Source organism: Carassius gibelio, chromosome A1, assembly GCF_023724105.1.
Source record: "Carassius gibelio isolate Cgi1373 ecotype wild population from Czech Republic chromosome A1, carGib1.2-hapl.c, whole genome shotgun sequence".
In the NCBI taxonomy this organism is placed as follows: Eukaryota; Metazoa; Chordata; class Actinopteri; order Cypriniformes; family Cyprinidae; genus Carassius; species Carassius gibelio.
Window position 1 is genome coordinate 4316172 of NC_068371.1, and position 21143 is coordinate 4337314.

General features: G+C 36.6%; 1 protein-coding gene across 1 annotated transcript in view; it reads left to right on the forward strand.

Moving 5' to 3' along the window:
* LOC127961048 (bifunctional heparan sulfate N-deacetylase/N-sulfotransferase 4) overlaps positions 1–21143 on the forward strand; it is a 45185-nt gene that overhangs the window by 18014 nt on the left and 6028 nt on the right. Inside the window, exons 5-11 of the mRNA XM_052560009.1 lie at positions 4175–4360; positions 8146–8274; positions 15967–16149; positions 17238–17334; positions 17925–18048; positions 19372–19546; positions 21100–21143. The exon at positions 21100–21143 is cut by the window's right edge and continues 127 nt beyond it. Coding sequence (XP_052415969.1) covers positions 4175–4360; positions 8146–8274; positions 15967–16149; positions 17238–17334; positions 17925–18048; positions 19372–19546; positions 21100–21143 — 938 coding nt within the window. The remainder of the gene's footprint in view (positions 1–4174; positions 4361–8145; positions 8275–15966; positions 16150–17237; positions 17335–17924; positions 18049–19371; positions 19547–21099) is intronic.

Below are 21143 nucleotides of genomic sequence, written 5' to 3' on the forward strand. Positions count from 1 at the left end.
CTCAAATAGAGAAGTGCCTCTTATGATTTTGACAGAATCATTGAAACCCACACATGAATGGAGGAGAGTGTGTGTGTGTGTGTGTGTGTGTGTGCTCTCATTTAGTTATCTCTCGGTAACACTCCTGCATTTATTTGTCCCCCTTTTTCTGTGAAGCTGCACTCTCATGTCACACTCAAAGACACTTTTCTAGCAGGATGTAATACTCTGACACATATTTACCCTTCGTGTATTTCAGAGTGATACGCATACTGTAAATTGATGCAAGCGACCCAAGTGCATATCCGGCTCATTCCATTTCCTGATCCTTTTCACTCTTCTGCTATTTATCATTCCCTGACTGACTTTCCGGAATCAAGAATTCTCTACTAATTCTCTACTAAGACATGACAAAAACATTCAGATACCTGAGAGAATTTGAAGGAAAAACAATCTAGCTGTGTGCTGGCACAAGATGGCATGATCGTTGGCATTGCTCATTGTCACACTGCCTGTTTTATTTAGTTATGAGCTGTTTGGAAGCCAAACACTGCAGCTGAACCGTTAGAGAGGATTTCTGCACAACCCACTGAACAAGTAAATTGTCACGCAAGTAAACTACCCATCCCACTCGTGCACTTGCGGTGAACTTTAGTCTTTTGCTGCTTTTTGCTCTCGGAATTACACTTTGTATTAAAGGAATAGTGCACCCAGAAATGTACATGTATTCTCTCTCACTCCCATCCAAGATGTATCCATAATTGTTGTTTTAATGATATGTGAGCTGACATTATCGAGAGGATGTTTCTTACTTACACTTACATTCACTGCATGATGAAGCCTATTGGAATGCAGTTAAAATGTGCCTATAATTCAAGTTATAAAGGCAAAAAAATATCCATGTATAGCCTTGTGTTTTATATTTATATATTTATATGGTTTAGTAATATCATACATGCAACATTGCAGTTTTCCTGAGTATCAGTGCATGCGTGCAATCGCAAATAAGATTGATTGAATACGACAGTTCAAAAACAAGAACAATTATATTGAGTGAATTACATATTTGACACAAAGTTGTCTGTTTTTTTCTGTTTCATCATTGAAATCTGATTTTGAACAAATCATTTGAGTAAATGATTCAACGATCCATTCATGAAGCACTTGTTTCAGTTCTGAAAGAATCAGTTGTTTTGAACAAATTGCAATTGTTTTGATTCAATGGATCACTCATTAAGACAGGCACTTGTTGCCACCTTCTGGTGCTTTTAGTTTATTAATTTATTTATCCATGAAAACACATCCAGCAAAATATTGTTTATCATTATCAAAAAAAATCCCAAAACATATTTAGATATAATTTTTTGTAAATATATCACGCACACCCAATATAAAGCAACTTATTGTAGATGGTTGTATACTCACTAGCTGTCTCTGACTACTTTCTCTGTATTATTGTTAGGTTGTGTATTAGCATCACTGTCACTTGGCAGTTTGAATATTAGAAATACAGCCGAGTGATGTGAAGAGCAGAGAGAGTGATAAACTACAGATCGTAAAGTGCCCCTGCTGGAAGTCACAAACAAACACAGTCTCTGTCTGAAAACAGAACCGCCAGCTAAATCAGCATTTGAGTCATGCGCTATACAGCTTAAACAGTTTAACTAATAGTTTTTTATGCAAGTGCAGTTTGCATTCAAATGTGACTAAAATGTAATTTTATCAAGGATTTTTTGAAAACAATAGTGTTTTTTTTTCTACTTATAAAACTACTGATTGATTTATCCATATAACTATTCTCTTTGTTGTTTATCTTTATCTATAAAGAGGGCTTTATATTACAGGAAACTTTAAATGGCTTTTAATGTGTAAACTGAGAAATTAAATAAAACAAAAACAATACATCACAATTTCTGTATCACATTGTTTGCTTTAGATCTGTGGCAATAATAATACACAAAGCATGATACAGTTTTAAAGTAGTGTCCCCAACACTGGTGTTTATTGCTCTTTCTCTGTGTGTGTGTGTGCGTGTGTGTGTGTGTGTGTGTGTGCATCAGGTTTTGCCTGCATTATGTGGTCCAAATGTCCCCACAAGGATAGTAAAACCTGAAATTAACTACATTTTGGGGAGCTACCAACAGTCCCTACAAAGAAAACAGCTCAATAAATATAGTAAATAATGTCTTAATCAAGATTTAAATATGCAGAAGGGATTATGTGATGTTTAGGAAATAGAAAATATCATTAGCTCGGTATACAAAATAGATAGAAAGACTACACCATGATAGAAAAACAAAAATGTGTATGCGTGTGAGCTTTATCTCTTAAAGGTCACCTGAAAGTTCCTTGAAATATACACAGAATTATTCTATGTGGTGACGTACTTTAACTGAAACAGGAAAAGAGGTAAGAAACTCTTAGTAAAGTAAAATAGTGCTCATAATCATGCTGAGGCTGTGTAGTTGTAAAAGTTTTTAATATATGCCGACTCGCACATATGATCCGCTCTGTGCGATCTTGTCTCTGGTTCGGAGCCAAAGTCTCGATTAGACTGTGTGCGCTGATGTGGTTTGCTTGAAACAACGTTAAACCAGACCTCGTTTGCACCAAACGAAAGCATATTTACACTGTCTGTCACCTACAGTGTGCACTACAAGTCATTCACTGTACAGGAAATACTACACTGTGAACAAGTGACCGATCTAGCCCCGCTTCAGTGTCTATCTACAGTGCAGGGGGCGGGCACTTCGGATTCTAGAGAGCATTTGATTGGTCAGAACATTTGATGAGAAGATGAAGTACAATGTGATTTCACACAACTTCCGTTTTGGCGGAAGTGATGAACTGAATGCTTATATTTTCTAAATGCAAATGTTGTTGCTGTTTTGGAGCACACTACCTTGTAGATAACCTTAAGACTAACATATTGATACTATTGATTTTTATTTCATGGGCAACGCAATTGAAGTAGCGACTTATCTTTATTTTCATATTGTGACGTGCATCTGAGTGAAACAGATTATTGAAAAGAAAAATGTAGGACGGGTTCTTGCTTCAGTTCTTCGATTGTTGAATGGATGTAGACAGGCTTAATGTGTAGATTAAAAAAATTCAATAAAATCAACATATGCATGGACGAATAATTCACAATAAGATCAACATGCATTTTATGCTGATAGATTTTAATACATTTTTTATACTTTTAATACATGTTCCTCTCAGAGCTCATAGTCAATAACAATCAACAAACTGCACACTTCAAACATTTCTCAGAAAAATCTCCTACATGAGTGACCAAGGTCAAGCAGTTAGCATGCGCTTGACTCCGGGTGCTGAGTTAAACAGACTAGTGTCTGTCAGCTCAGAGGGCAGAGACTGTGAGAGTCGAGCTGACAGAGAATTTGAATGGGCCACAAGCAGAAGTTTGATCATCTAGAGAAGACAGCTTTGATTTGCCTTTATTGGTTTGGGGGTTGGATTAAATCAGACACATGAGAGAATGGAGAATGTGGTGTGTGTGTGTGTGTGTGTGTGTGTGTGTGTGTGTGTGTGTGTGTGCATTCACATTCTCTTGAGGGAAATTACATGGATTACTGGATCCTCACGATAAGGAAGTCAAATCTGAGAATTCACCTCAAAATACACTTATCGACTCAGCTGTTCTTTAGATGTCTGTTATCTGGGCCTATATGATTTTAATTAGTTAGCTCAGAGGAATTGAAAAATTAAAAGTGATTTTTTATTTTATTTTATAAAGATTTCGAGCTCTGTGTAACTCTGAAGATAAGTGTCAATGAGTGCACCAGCTATAAAAATGTATATGCATCTGTCTGGGAAATGGGATTGTTGGTCATTTTGTCTATCCAAGCATTTATCCAAGCAGATAAATTAACTCCGTACTAATTGAGTAGTAAATGTTAGTCTATGTGCATCACAGTGTTCTAATCAGGCGTGACGCGCAACAAGCTTTTGCTTAAGTGCAAGAAAGGTTTTGTGCCATAACCAGCAACAATCTATAGCACATATTATAATGATTTCAGCTTTGCCATCACTAAAATAAATAGATTTAAATGAGTACTTCAGTACTTGATTACTTGTGCATGTGTGTTTATGAAACATTCTAATATGCTTGTGTATGTGCATGATATTCAACTATAAGTATATTTATTTGTGTGTGTGTTTCTCATTACAGGAGCATGGTATTCCAGTAGATCAGGGATATGCCGTGGCACCTCATCATTCTGGTGTGTATCCAGTCCATATTCAGCTTTATGAGGCTTGGAAGAAAGCATGGGGCATACGAATGACCAGCACTGAGGAATACCCACACCTCAAACCTGCACGCCACCGCAAGGGATTCATTCATAACGACATCATGGTACGGTTCAACACATCTTTACCCCGTACAAAAATCTTGTGTCGTATATGACAATTTTTTTTACGTTTTTGATGTAGAATAAAATGCATTTTTCCTGGGATCAGTATCACAGGAAACAATACATCAGGTACTTGAAAGACTAGTATCACAGAATATTTATATCAGAAACTGTAATTGTTTAATATTTAATAATTGATTTCGTCCAAATTGATTTTGTACAAGATCCCTCCTCAATGCCTGATTAAAAACGTAGTGTGTTATTATAATCTTTATTTCTGACTAACCAAAATATCTTTTCTTAACCTATTAGTGCCATGCAAGCAGGTTGAGCTGTCAATAACAAGCTTACTTAACATACACAAAATCAATTAATGTGGGCGGGCTGCATTTCATGCTTTGCAGCAGGTTGTATAGATTTGTAATCTGCCAGAGGTTGCTACGCAGGTAGTGTAGTGAAAATGCAGTGAGACTTGACTAAAAGAGACTGCCAAAATACAAGCAACAGCTAGCATAGCAAATCAATGAAACACACACACACACACACACTCCAAAAGAATTAATGATGACACACTGGGACTGAGATGAAATAGCCCATAGTGCATTCACCACAGCCAAAGCACAGATTTTGCATAGATGTCCCCAGCCGCAGCTTTGAATCAGTTTTTTAAATAGCTTTTTGCTGTCTCTGTCTCTCATTTCTGGTTAAAGGCCTCGATGATTATCTGAAGATTTCATTTAAAGGGATAGCTCACCCTGAAATGAAATTTCTGAAATAAATCATTTACTCACCTTTATGTAATGTAACCCAGATGGCTTTCTCTCCTATGTGGAACACAAATAGAGATGTTTTATTTCACTTTCAAAAATTATTATTGTTATTTTTTAGATTAATATTTTATTTTGAGTTCCACAAAAGAAAGTTTTATAATGGGTAAAAAAAATGTCTTCCTGTTTTCCAGTTCCTTTAATTAAGATACATTTATAAATAGAGCTTATTTTGAAATAACCCCTAATCATATATGACAACATGTCTTGAAGTCATTAGATTTTTCTTACCCAATTGCCAAATTGATTTTGTTGAGGTCAAAGCATAAACCTATCTACATTTTGTTAGATATATGCTTCCAGTAAGAAAAGCAATTTGCCAACTTTTAATCTTTTTTGCAATTTTAGAGAATTGGATTGTTTTAAGCTGTTTAGATATTTTACTGAAAAAAAAATACTGAATGCAACTCTCATGAAACAGCAGCAATTAATGCACTTTTTATTTGGTTTTATGAAAACTTGTGCCTTGTTTGTGAAGTTCAGACAAACAAATTAGAGTACTCTCTTTTGTTAGAGCATCAACACACTACAACATGTCCCTTTTTGTTCTTTCTAGTGAATTAGAGAGCTGTCATATTTTCTCATTCACAATACAAAAGAACAAATGTTGGCAGGCCTAGTCAAGTCAGTTTTGTTTTTACATGCACTTTAGATGTCATCATCATCTCTTGCTTTTTAAGAGCATTTTGAATCTAGCTAAAGACAGATGTTTTGCAGCAGGTGTTCGTGAGCCCAGATCTGTCTTTTTATTTAGTGCATGCACCAAAACAGTTTTGGGTCAGTCGTTCGGACACCTGCGACCTAACTACTAGCATAACAGGTCTCAGATCAGAGATCCAGAGTACTGAATCCTGATGAGTATGGATCCGTGGAGCTATGAAGCATGTCAGACTGTTACAGTTCGGTCTGGCTCCGCAATACAGAAAGTCAACATTGCCCCATAGAACTGACTGCTCCTTTCACAAACCACAATAATATACTGACAGGGCAAGTTGCATTCAGTGAGAAGAAAGAAGAGGGAAGGTGGGTGGAAGGACGCATGAATAGAGTTTCATAAATTCTCCAGACATGCTGGTTTGACAGAAAGTTTAGTGTGTTTGCACTAGAATTGAATTTTAGGTTTTTTTTAGATTCAAATATTAAATCAAGACCAAATGCGTGCAATACAAGTTTTCTATGCCCGTCAAGTGTATGTAGTTTCAGCAAAGGCACGAGTTTAGTTGAACACGCGTGCCACACAATAAAACAGAGAGAGATGTTAAAGGGGGAAAGGCAATTAAGTTTAAGGTAGATGGAAAGATTGGAGAGGGTCCCAAAGATCTGTTCCAGTTCAATAAAGCAGTCCGAAAACAAGCACATGGGTGATGAAAGCTCTTATCAGTGCATTAGAGCCCAGTGTGTTTGTGGGGGTGTTAATGTAATAGATTTAGCTGTTTTAGCAGTTTGCTGGAGTAGTCTAGCTGACTCTCTGATTTACACACTGTTACACTGTTGAGAAGTGTACTGTGTTGGTCCTTATAAATGTACTAGCACCTCTCAACCTGCCCCTCTCTCTGTCCGTCATGCACAGAGCAAGTATGTGGGACATGCACTTTACTGTTCAGAAGTGTGTGGTTGGAAAGATTTTCTGAAAAAAAAAAATCAGAGAAAAAAACAAAAGTTTTTGAAAGGGCTCACACAGGCTGCATTTAGTTGGTCAAAATACAGTAAAAATTGTCAAATATCATTACAAATTAAGATTTTCTTTAAAATATTTTAAAAATTAATTTATTTCTGTGATGCAAAGCTGAACCTTCAGCATCATTACTCCAGTCTTCAGTGTATGAAGACTGGAGTATGTGTAGAAATTCACATTGTAGAGTGGCCTTTTATTGTGGCCAGTCTAAGGCACAGCTGTGCAATAATCATTCTGTCTAACCAGCATCTTGATGTGCCACACCTGTGAGGTGGATGGATTATCTCGGTCAAGGAGAAGTGCTCACTAACACAGATTTAGACAGATTTCTCAACAATATTTGAGAGAAATAGGCCTTTTGTGTTGAGAGAAAAAGTCTTGAATCTTTGAGTTCAGCTCATGAAAAATGGGGGCAAAAAATGGGTTGTGGGTTGAGATATTAAAGGAAAAGTTAATTAAAAATGTAACCCTTGTTGTTTAGTCACCTTCAAGTTCCAAGCCAAATATATTTTCTTTCTTCATCAAAATACAGGAGGAATTCTGAAGAATGAATGTCTGTCTTTTCTACAATTATACTGAATAGCAACTGGCAACTTTCAAAGCCTCAAAAAGTCTAGTTTCCAATCTGTTCATCACACAAAACTATTTCATAACTTTTCTATTTAGAATATAAAACACAAGGAATTTCATAGACTACTTTTATGATATTTGTGTGGCGTTATATTGAAACCCGAAAGCCTCAGTCCACATTTGTTGTAATTACATTGAAAAGAGTGGCTGTTTTGTCGAAACACATGTATATAATGTGTTTTACTGTGACTGGACGAGTATGCTAGAGAAAAGGAGACAGCAGTTTTTGTGTTGTTGTCAAGCAGTAATTTTGTCACATTGAGTCACAGTATATTTTTTTTATATTCTCTTTCTCTTTTATTCTTATCTGTCTTTGCCTGTTTGCCACATATTTTATTGAAGCATTCAGCTTTTTCCCACTGAGACATGATCCTGTTTTCTTTGACTGATTTAGACAGAGAGCGAATGGATGAATATATATGAAGTTGTCTCCACACAACGGCGGAATAAATATACATTGATATGAGACCTAATAAAATGTCACGTGTAGAACTGAAATGGGGCAGTATTACATGATGAATGACAGAGAGGTTTATCAATCCAGCATTAGAAGATTCATAATGAGGTTTCATTAGCAAATACAGAGTTTGTCTTGCACTGTATTGACTGCAAATCTTTGTTGTCCTAAACTGTGTGTGTGTGTGTGTGTGTGCAGGTGCTGCCCCGTCAGACATGCGGCTTATTCACACACACCATCTTCTATAAAGAGTATCCAGGAGGCCCTAAAGAACTGGACAAAAGCATACGAGGAGGAGAGCTGTTTCTGACCGTCCTGCTCAACCCTGTGAGTATAAATCACACAGACGCTCGCTCACACACTGCTACTCCCTGTCGTCTCCGCTCATTTCATTCTATCAGCCTGTTGTATTGTTTTTCTCTGTCTTATTCTGTCCTCATGGCCTCCTCCTCTGTCTCTCAGGGTTTCCATGTTAGTGTTGCTTATAGATTTGTTCTCCCAGCATGAATCACTGTTCTTATGCTGAAACTCTGCTCTGCTTGAATCAGCAGCGAAATGAACAACAAGAGTGTGTGTACAGTCGTGTATATGTGCTGTGTGTTTCTACATTAATTCAGTGCTCCTCAACTAGTGGGTTGCGGCCCAAAATTGAGTCACAGAACTATCTGGATAGGGTCATGAACTGCAGGAAATACAAAATAATGCATAAAACAATACATAGAGGTTATGAAATTTTAAAAGGGAAAAATGTTCCCATGTATTTTGCTATAGATGTCAAAGGTTGTGCATCCAATTTTTCCAATTTTTAAAGTCCATTGTAGTCTATTACAAGTCATTTTTGTAAAAGAAATATAAATAACTAACTAAAATATTTCTAAAGGGCTAGTTTACCCAAAAATGACTCTCATAAAATCCATGATGTAGTTGACTTAATTTCTTGAGTAGAGCAGTAAAGAAGATTTTAAGCTCAAATCGTGCTCCTTGGTGATTCAAAATTAATACACTTGCAGATATAATGAGGTCTTATGAAGTGAAATATTCGGTCTGTGCAAGAAACTGAACATTATTTACAACATTACTACAACTAGCTGTAATCCTGAGCCTCGGGCAATTCATTTTAACCAATACATTTTGGTGGACTTGATCCAGTTCACCAAATCAGACTAAACCATCTGTTGATGAAGATGAGTTTATTCTCTTTATATGCTTTAGACATCCACTAAACACATTATGATTTGATGCTTTATTAATATATATGTATATGTTATGTAAACAAACTAGTGAGTTGAAACAAAGAACCAGTTTGCGGTTTTGCCAGAGGCTCTGGATTACAGGTAATAATGTTATAAATAATGTTCAGTTTCTTGCAAAGACCGATTGTTTCACTTCATAAGACCTCAATATATCGTCAGGAGCCACTGGGATTCATTTTGTGCTGCATGATATGCTTTTTTGACTCTCAAAGTGACAGTAGCTGATGAATTGAATCTTATGAATCACCAAGGACCGTGATTTTGGCTAAAAATCTTCTTCTAAATCTTCTAAAAAACTACTGTTGTACTCAAGAGTACAGTCAACTACATCATGGATGACCTCAGGGTGACTAAATTAATAGCACATTTTCATTTTTGGGTGTACTGTTCCTCTAAAGTTGATGTACTAAAATTGCAAATACTAAAATTGAAAAAAAAGAAACTCTAAATGGAAATATGTATAAACAGTACTTTATAAATGCTGCTAAAATAGCACTGGTTGAGTTGCTACTGGATGGCTAATGTAAAATGTAGAGCATTAATGGATACTGTAGATGGGCTGATGAATAGATGCTGTATGTATTGTGGACATGCTCGCATTAACATCCTGTGCATTCTTCATGGGTATAAGGTATGAACATTTGATGTTTAAAGAGTCTCTGCTTGTTTGTTTGTGTGAAAGAAGCATCAGAGTGAACCTTCTCCTGTGGCTAAAGGCCATTACTGACTGTTGACTCATTCCCATGGTACAGCACTGACCTGAAAAACAAGCTGAATGTAATCAGAGATTGTGTGTGTCCTCATGTTCGCACAGATCCTGATCATCTGTAATGCCAGCAATAACAAACAACCAACAGAGACGGGGGGGGGGGGGGGGTGAACATAGGGAGATACAGAGGTGTGAAGATATAGTATATTGTAGGCAGTGTGTGTGGGATGAGATTGTTCCCTTCACACTTACCTTGCCAAAGCCAACTATGTGTGATGGTGTGTTAATAGTGTGTTAACTGTTTGTCTGGATAAAAGAAGAACCGATGAGAAAGAGATATTGGCAATCATTTATATTCTTTGTATAGTGGATGTTATTTAATTGTGTTTTTAATTTATATTTTATATTAATTATATTCATATATTTGATTGTAATTATTATATATTTTATTATTATTATTATTATGCACATTACCAGTAACATGATCACACATCTGTCTTTCTACATCAAACTCAAAGTCATCACATACATATATTAATCTGACCGTAGGCTCTCTGATTTATTTATCACAGCCACATTCTTCTGTGTTAAGATGAATCACTGTTAACACGAAGACACAGCACTACTTATTAATGACACTCTTCTCTTCTCTTCTCTTCTCTTCTCTTCTCTTCTCTTCTCTTCTCTTCTCTTCTCTTCTCTTCTCTTCTCTTCTCTTCTCTTCTAGCATCGATTAAACATTTTATGGCAGTGATAAAAATGTTATTAAATAGAAAGAAAAACAAAAACATTGGTAAAACATTGATTGAAAAAGGAAAAAAATTCCACCAGACTCTCTTGTGTTCTCTTTGTCTTCCTATCCAGAGGGCTTTAAGGGAAACTCATTTATCTGCCCATTCATTATTGAGGTCCTGAAACGAGGCATGTGTGTGTGTGGTGTGCTTGAGAGCATGAGGTTAACAGAGCATAAGATCGGTTACAGTGGGGAGAACATAGTGTTTTTGACACTCCATTTTACCTCATTTATGCCCTTCCCTGAAAACAGGACAGTATGCATGGGGCATCTTTTATAGGGATATCTTAAACAAAAATGTGCATTCTGCCATTGCTTGCTCACCATTATGTTATATCAAACCCATATATGTTTCTATATATATATATATATATATATATATATATATATATATATATATATATATATATATATATGAGGTATATAATTTAATTAGCATGAAAAAAAACATATGCATTGCAATCCTTTAATTTTTAATATTTGACATGTTTGTGTGCTGCTATGCTTCCCTGTGTTTAATAAGCAGCGTGTACGCTCTTTAAATAACAAAGAAAAAACATTGCGCCAGACTTTAGACCAGGTTTGAGTTGGTCTATGGCGCAGTCTATTTTCAGCTTTCATGTGCCTGAACACACCTCTTTTTTAGACCAGCACGCCCATGGGCGCACAAATGAGCGCAAATGCATTTGCTAATTAAACGACGTGGCACTGGATGGGAAAATGCGAATGGTGCCGGACTGAAACTAGCAAACGCACTTGTGCTGCGCCTTGCGTTGCATTTCACCGGGTGTATTATAGGGCCCATGGTCTCTCAAGCTTTTATTTTGGCCAAAGGCTGCAGGGTGAACTTTAAAGGTGTGCTGTATTAGATTTTTTTTTTTTTTTTGACTATACCAAAGCAAAAAAAAATACCATAATGTGTTTGCAGATATTTAGGATAAAGGCTTAGTTCACATACTTGTTTCTCTGAAGAACAGTGCTTCAGCCAGTGGTTCTACTGTGAAATGCTCATTCTGTGACGGAAAGTCTGTTTTTGTTTTGGTCTGTGTGATTCCACCCACTGCCAGTTTAACTAATAGTATTTCAACACCCCGGGTTGCCAGTTGGTTGAAAACACAACCTATTGCAGACATTGATGCCAGCAAACGAACTGGTTCAGAGGTCGCAGATTCTAGCTGACCTATAAAGTTTTTGTCATCCATCTAAAAATCTCTGTGAGCAGAAGAATATTAAAATACAGATAAATCAACTCAGTGTAAGGCTCGTTGTCTAACATCTTTGGTTTTGCTTGCATCTGGCAACCTGTGAGTGCCGAGTCTGAGGAGGTGAAGAAACAACTCTCTCCAATATTTTTATTTGACTGCAGTACCCATTGCAACCTCTAGCTGTTAATATTACAGTACATACTGCAGTTTCTGTGACAACAGGTTTACAAACACTTTTCCAAAATCACATTAAACTCAAAGCACATGCAGGGATGGAGTTCGCTGCAATTATTGTGAAAATGTTTTGTGTGTAAAGGCCAGATCATGAGCTGTTCATGTGTAAATGAACACAGTGCCTCACTTTACTTTGAAACACACAGAGATACAGACTATACTTATTTAATTAAATCAAAGCCTTTTGGATTTGATACATACACAATAATAATAGAAAAAGAATACTTAAAATATTTCTGTGTTTCATACGTTTGGATCAACATGAATGTGATCAATTTTAATTTTGGGGTGAATCGTTCCTTAAAAAGCAACACAACAAATTATTTAACATCATGTATGTTGATGTCAACTTTCCATTATCCTGATAATGCATGGTCAAAGAACATGCAGCTCTGAGATAGAGAGAGAGAGAGAGAGAGAGAGAGAGAGAGACTATGCACATAACTAAGCAGTTTGTACAGGAAATAGAAGGGTGTCAAATCAGAGAAAAAGAGAGAGGGAGTATGTGTTTGTAAGAGAGAGAGCTTAAAGAACAAAAAGAGAGAGAGGAATGATGCTTGAGGACAAAATTTTCCAGCTGGACTCTCTTGTTAAATGAGCCGATGGGTGTGTAGTGTGTGTGTGTGTGTGATTCTGAGTCTTATTAAGCTACACTATCTTAGGGAAAGCTAGTAATACATACACCAAAATGGTTGTTCAGCACCATCTTTATTAAATAAAATGTCAATACATTTAGCACTGAGAGGAACAGTTGTAGAATAGACATCAGAATATACAAACATGCCCTTCTTGTGTTGCTGAATTGTCCAGTATTTATGCATGAAATGCAAAATCATTTTTGAACCTTTTTGATCATAATGGAAAAGCATGATAAAACTCCCAAGTTTTGTGAAAAACATATAGCTTTTATTAGGGAGGTCACAAATGAAGTGAATGTCAGTTTTTTTTAATGAAACTGGTTGATCTACTTTACAGAGTCTCAGTCATTCCTTCATAAACCAGACTGAGCAGTGATCTGGTTGCAGAAGTTAACAGTTTTGCATCAACTATTCCTTTAATACTGTATTCTGTCAGTGTGTGTGTGTGTATGTGTGAGTGTGTTATTGCCATTGTCAGGCCAAGTCATTATAAGTACATGTGACAATCGTGTAGCACCAGTCTGAACAAGTAGGTCAAGATTAATACTACACAGAACAGAAAAAGAGATCAGGTTGGATTTTGCAGGTGTGCTTCTTATGGAGAAATAGAACAGAATAGAATAGAATATAGTATAATAATTGTAGGTTTTCTGTTCAAATTCATTGTTGTTTATAGAGGAATGGAGAAAAGTCGACCTTTTCCTGCTCTTACATTGTGTTTGTGTTTGTTTGTTAGTTGTCAGCATGAATTTGGCAAATATACAGTAATTTTCCTCCTATAAGAAGTTGGAATAAAATGATTAATATAATAAGAGTTATATATATATTTGCAGAAACTCATATATATATATAAACTTATAAACTTATATATATATATATATAAGAAAAAAAAGTACACAATGACTGTAGTGACAGTAACCTCTCGTTATTATGCCCCTTGTGTGAACATCACATCCTAATTTAAGTAACCTTACAGAAACGTCAGCCTGTAATGCTCATAGTCACAGTGAAAGGTGAGCAGTGGTAATTGGAGTCTCTCATCCTCTGTGTGTGTGTGTGTGTGTGTGTGTGTGTTTGCTGGTTAAATTTTCATGACTTTTCTAGGCTAGTGATTTATAATTCTGTCAGGTCCCGAACCTCTTCCAGAAGGAACATCTGTTTGGAACCCTTTAGATCCTCTCAGTGTGTGTGTGTGTGTGTGTGTGTGTGTGTGTGTGTGCATGTTCAATAGGTAGCCCAAATTTAGCTGTTAAAATGGTGGCTTGTGCTGGCATTGTTAAGTGAGTGTTGGACAAGCAGGATGGATGCTTTTGGACCTGAGATCCTTTAAGGATGCTTTTTTTCTTTTCTTTTTTTCTTTCGTTCACTCTCGTTTCTTCTTGTTGCTTGCTCTCTTTCTTTGCCCTGGCTGTTAACGCTAGGTAAAATGAATCATATATGGCTGTGTGTGTGTGTAGGGGTTGCTGTTTCCTGGTGTCTATTTCACAGAGCTTATGTGTGTGTTTGTTATTAACCGCTGAAAGCGCAACATAAATCATATCTTGATCAGTCTGTTTGAGGTACAGCAGAACTTGCTCAGTGGTCAGATTGATGTTGTACATACGGCAAAAGCCTGTGTGTGGAGCGAAGGCGAACATTCACCACAATCCCACCAAAATACTTTATAATGCATGACATCTTTTTAATATCACAGGTCCCATTCATTTTCCCCTGAGGGTTAAATTGAATTCAGCGGCTGCGAGTGTGTACGCGAGAGTGTGTGTTACACCGGTCCGGCATAAAGCATGACTGTGTGACAGAAGCTGCTAAACTTGTCTCATTATCCCATAAATATTCCCCGCCCTGCTCACGGTCACCTCGCATCCCATCCATCAATCAAAGCCATTGCCGTGCCGCCAACATATCCACAGCAACCTTCTGAGGGAGCAGCACTTAGGCCCTGATACAGAGTCCATTACACGCTCCAACCAGATCCTGGCTGATTATAAAACACTTTCAGCTTACAGGAGACAGTGTGTTCTAATGGATCATGGTCTTTTCTTTTACCTTAGATCTAATAAAACTGATATATAATACAGCAGATCTCATTTCAGGATAAATGTACGAGTTATGTGGAAAATAAATTGATGTCAGTGGGTGAAATTCTTTGTGGATGCTTAGTTGGCTTTAAAGACTTCTGCTGGATTTTGCTGGTTCATGTGCCTCTGCGTTTATTAAAGATTATTGATTTAAACATCACATTTTATTATTATATTTCATGTATATATAATATTTATATTATTGTTAATAATAGGGTGGCCTGAGGGTCTTTATCCTATACTACTCAATGCACCTGGACGAGTGTTGTTTCTCCCTTAAAAACGCTGTCCTGTGTCGGGTGTGTTGTAGCGTCAGCTCTGCCTGGCTTTGCTGGGAGTGTCTGTTTTAAACTAGGCCACATATTCCCTCTCCTCTCGCAATGCAACCTACTAAACCAGTCAAGCATATTAGAGACCCAATAAAACTTCTTCACTCTTCCTTTTTCTCTGTCTTTCCCTCCTCGCTCCTCGCTCCTCGCATCTTTTCTCTTCTCTCAGCAGACCCTTGTTAATTGTATTGATTCTAATCTCCGCAGACACTGTCCGCGAGTGACCTCACTCTAGTGGATTACATCAGAATTACAGCTCCCCTCCACATCAAGTGGACGCATCCGCTGGGTTTACCTCATTTGAAAGGCCGCTGATCGGCTTGCAGTAATTGAATGTGCCCCAGGGGTGCTCTGAAACACCCAATAAAGGGCCCGACGCAGGAAATCAGCACACCCTAGTGCAGCGTATAGCCTTTATCAGAGACTGCCACCGAACCAAATGATCAACATTACTGCAACATCTGCTGGGCCGTTTACAACACATTTGACAAATAAAATCATGCACAAATGTGACTAACACATTTTTGTGGACAAATGTGGGTCGGTTTGTAATTAATGCTCTTATGAAAAAAGGGTGTTAGTATGATAAAGCAGCAAAGGTTTAAAACTTGAGCATTAATGTAAACAATACTTCCACCTACAGGAAACACTGGGGTGTTACAACTATTTCACTCTGGGTTTTTATGTTAGCAAGTATGTTATAGTAGCAAAGGCTGCTGTTTACTTCTGACATGGACTTACTTATGAATGAATGAAAACTGTTTCTCTGTTTCTCTGTAGATCAGTATATTTATGACTCATCTTTCCAACTATGGGAACGACCGCTTGGGATTGTATACGTTCACTAATCTGGCGAACTTCCTGAAATGCTGGACCAACCTGAAGCTGCACACACTTCCTCCCCTGCAGCTCGCACACAAGTACTTCACACTCTTCCCCGAGCAGAGAAATCCACTCTGGCAGGTCAGCTATTATAGAGATATAGACATTATCTTATTTTAATTTACTTTCATGTTTAATCAGATTAGCACTGAGTGTTTTTTCCTAGTTTGACGAGAGAACTGATTATAAAAAATGTGTGCTTTTTTAAATAAATGTATACTCTTATTCAACAAAGATGTGTTAAACTGGTTAAAAGTGACAATAAAAACTTTATTTAAATGTGTATATATATATATATATATATATATATATAGATATAGATATATATAGATATATATATATATAGATATATATAGATATATATATATATATATATATATATATATATATATATATATATATATAGATATATATATATATATTTGAAATAAATGTAATTTTTCTATTCATCAAACAATCATCCAATCATGGTTCACACAAAAACTTTAGCTAGCACAGATCATGTGACACTGAAGACTGGAGTCATGGTGCTGGAAATTCAGCTTAGCCAGAAATAAATAGAAAAAATTAATCAGTTTACAATAAATCATTGTCATTTCTTTCAAAAACATTTAAAAACTCTTATGAATCCCATTTGTTTTGTTCGTTTTTTGGTTTGTTTATTTTTGTTTTGTGTTAATATTGTTGTACATCGATCTACTCCATTTATCTCAAGTGGATGCTGAACAATGAAAAGCCACCAGAAAATGAAAACACTTGGATTTATGTGCATATGTGCAATATGTAGCATATTTTTGTTTGGTTGCTACAATTGTTTTATTTTGAAAAGATTTACATCTTAGCCTAATACAGTTTTACAATTACTGAATTAAAAAGAAAAAGATTTCTGATTGTTCTGTTTTCAAAATAAATTTTGTACATCATGTGCAAATTGATGACACATGTAGACATCAGCAGTAACAATTGCAGACTTACTGTCCATCCTGAAAAACAGACCCTATATCCGAATAGGGCTCTAGAATATGTATTAATATCTGTCATATGAAATCTGAAGATGATCTCAATGATTCTCCATATTCTGTAGGCATCGAGATGCAGACCATGTCAAGTCCTCTGTCTCCATGCTTCATTTATTGATGCCTGATCTCATTTATGATGTTGTTCTTCAGAACCCATGTGATGATAAACGGCATAAGGACATCTGGTCCAAAGAGAAGACCTGCGACAGGCTGCCCAAGTTCATGGTGGTCGGGCCTCAGAAAACAGGTAATTCTCTTCTTCTGATGCAAGAGCATGTTTCTTTTTAAAGGGCTTCAAAGTCGTCAAAATGTGCGTGTGAATCTCCTCGCTTTGCTGTTCCCCTTGATCCTGCTTCACATCTCACCTGGTGCTGCTGGAAATGATGAAAGTGCAACTACGGGCTTTAGCTCTAGAGGAGAACAATACAGACACGTCCCCAGAGGGCTAGCGGGGTAGAACAAGGGAAGAGACAGAGCGCTGTTTTGGGGCTGTAAGATTTTGATTGGTGTCAAGACACTGTCTTGTTAAACACTTCTCCTCTCTGGACTTATCTTCTTCTTCCCTGCTGTATCGCAAACTCGCAACACACACACACACACACACACACACACACACAAAAATCCATAAGGTAAATGGTGTATTGATCCCATGTCTCTTAGTTTCTCTGTCTGTGGGCTGAATCTCCAGGCCTCGAATATTTCTCTTCAGTGCTATCAGCTCCACATGTAATTTCATCATTAGAAGGGGAAGGGCTCGTTGATTTACTTCCCCTCCTTCTTCCTTTCTCTCCTGCCCTCCTCCTTTCTCTATTCATCTCTCTCTCTCTCTCTTTCCAGGCACAACGGCGCTCTACCTCTTCCTGATCATGCATCCCTTCATCTCCAGCAACTTTCCAAGTGTGAAAACATTCGAGGAAGTTCAGTTTTTCAACACCAACAACTACCACAAAGGCATCGACTGGTGAGTGTGAAGTGTGCACCAGACATGTGTTTCACTTTCTTTTGGAGGAATACACAACGGTTGTCACATGATTGTTTAATTGCAATTAAGTAGGTTATGCACAAATAATTAAACATGATCTTCACTGTTTTGGAAAATATTCTATGCCATGTATTGATCTGGAGAACAGTAGAATATGGTTTCTTTTCCAAGTAGTCACATTTTATTTCAAGGATCAAGTTTTCGCTATTAACCATTAGCTATGACTTTTGCCTCAGTAAACTCCTAATTTGCTGCTTATTAATAGTTAGCAAGGTAGTTGTTAAGTTTAGTTATGGGGTTGGATTAAGGGATATAGAATACGGTCATGTAGGATAAAAAATGAATATGTGCTTTGTAAGAGCTAATAAACAATATGCATGCTAATATAAGCAACTAGTTAATCGTGAAAATTGGTCCTTGAAATAGCCAAATGTAATTATAATTAATATTATTTTAAATAGAATTGTTAAAAAATAATAATAATTTAAATAACTATTCCTGATATCTATTCTAACTTAAATTCATAAATTGTTCTTACACAGGGGAGCAATTCTACTCACTGAGAAATTAAAGTGCTTGAATATGTTTGTGGCGTATTTGAAAATTTGATGTCTTCTTCTGCTATTGTCCATTTTTGTAGGTCAGTGGATTAATGTATGGATCCACCGTATAAAGTATAAATTGTTAAATCTAAAATCTAGTATTAATGTCTTGTGGCAAATGGCTTACAAGGGGTTCATAAATTATAAATATTTTGAATAGTTTTTGTGGGCCAAATTGAAGTCATATAGTGTTTTTTTACTTTGAAAAATATATTTAAAATAAAACAACTTTTTGAAATTAATGTGTAAGATGTGTCCACTGACATGCACAAAGCCCATTATGAATAAGTCTCCATGACTTATTAATTCATGGCTACATTTGATTTATTTGATCCACAATTTTAGGTAAATTCGTGGCTACGTTGTGCTAGTTTGTTCCCTTGAGGAACAAATCAGTGTAACTTGGCCATGATTTATGTAAAACTAAGGGAAACAGTAATAAATTCTTAATTTGGGGCACAAGGTGTAATGTACTTGGTGGTTAAACAAGATTTTCCTTTTTCTTTATCTTGGACAGTATTATTTGTCATTGACCTAGATATATTCCTGCCACAAGCACTTTTCATAAATTGGTGAGGAAAAAATCTTCCATGGCAAAATCTCCCACTGTAAATGGCACCTACTGTAGGCGTGTGTGTGTGTGTGTGTGCGTTTGTCTTGTGTGAGTTTTCTCTGACTCAGTATACCTCTCTTCTCAAAGGTACATGGAGTTTTTTCCTGTACCCTCTAATGTCAGCACAGATTTCCTGTTTGAGAAGAGTGCAAACTACTTTTCTTCAGAGGAGACGCCCAAACGAGCTGCCGCTCTCTTGCCTAAAGCCAAAATCCTGACTCTGCTGATCAACCCTTCAGACAGGGCATACAGCTGGTATCAGGTATGACTCTGACCAATCACAAAGCACAGACTAGGAGAACCGCACAGTCAGAGTTGTGTGGATGTGTGAAAGATCCTGCTGTACAGCACAACAGTCAATGCCACTGACCATGTTTACATGTTTTCCAGTATTAATTAGGATCACATTTTTTGTTTTTTTAGCTAGGCCTCTTGAAATAAATTCATCAAGTGTGATTAAAATATAAAAAGTGACTATTCATCTATTTCAAATAAACGCTGTTCTTTTGAACTTTCTAGTGATCAAAGAATCCTGACAAAAAAGAATCACCGTTTCCACAAAAAAATGAAGCATCAAAACTGTTTTTAGCATAGATAAAGAATAGGTAACACCTATTAGATGCTTATTAGCATGCATATTACTAGATTATTAGCCATGTATTAGTGCTAATTAAGAACATATTAATGCCTTATTCTACATCCCTAATCTTACCCAATACCTAAACCTAAAAGTACCTTACTAACTATTAATGAACAGCAAATTAAGAATTTATTGAGAAAAATGTCGTAGTTAATAGTTAACAAGTGTTACCTATTCTAAAGTGTTACCGAAACTTTACATATCAGCATATAAGTATGGTTCACAGAAATAAATTAAAATAGTAGTAGTAGTAGTAATTTGTATCGGTGCATATCCAGATGAAGATCATTCTGATTGCATATGTGACAGCTGTGAAAAGTCAAGCTGTCAGACAAATACATCAGAATACATGAAACATTAATGTGATAGGTACATGAGGATGAATGTGCTGTGCAGAATCACTAAAATGCATCTTAATAGATGCAGACAAAATAAGCATGAATCACATATTATTACATAAAGGAAAAAGATGTGTCTTACATGCATGAGTTTTAAATATAAAGGCAACACAAATTCATCCATAAAGCAATAAAGGGAAAAAGGGGTGAGAAGGGAGCTCAACTACCTGGGCAGACGTATAGAGGACAGTGTATTTTCTTACAGCATTACTACACATTTGAACTCTTGCAGAATAGTATACATAGCGCTTAAATCCATGAAATCATGTGTTGTGTGTATGCGTGTTGGTGTGCTTGGTGGATTTCCGTAGGAAGCAAGCGTGCACATGTTCATGTGTGATATTGTGGAGAGATTGAATATGTGTAAGTGTGAGTGAGAACATCACTGGGTGTAACCGCATGTTAGAGTTTGTGTGAGGGTGAAATCTCATCAACAGCGTGCACAGGGGGCACAGCATGGAGCTGCTACCACACCACACATCAATTGTATTAAAAGAATAATATTGAAGATTAAATACAGTTTAAGCCCTGTACATTATCAAGCTTATTACATGGACATGAAATTTTAATTTGAGTTGAAATTGTTATTTAAATAATCTTTTTAATATCGTATCTTCTTAATCAGACTAGCAACAAGACAGGCGGCAATATGACCGTTATACAAAAGTATTTGACCAGTTTGTAATTGTTGACCAATCGGAATCAGAATAAATGTTAATGTTTAAGTCATTGCGCAGTTGGGTTTGGTTTTTAACATAGCTGTAATTTCACTGGCAGCATCAGAGAGCTCATGAAGAGCCGGCAGCACTGCAGTTCAGTTT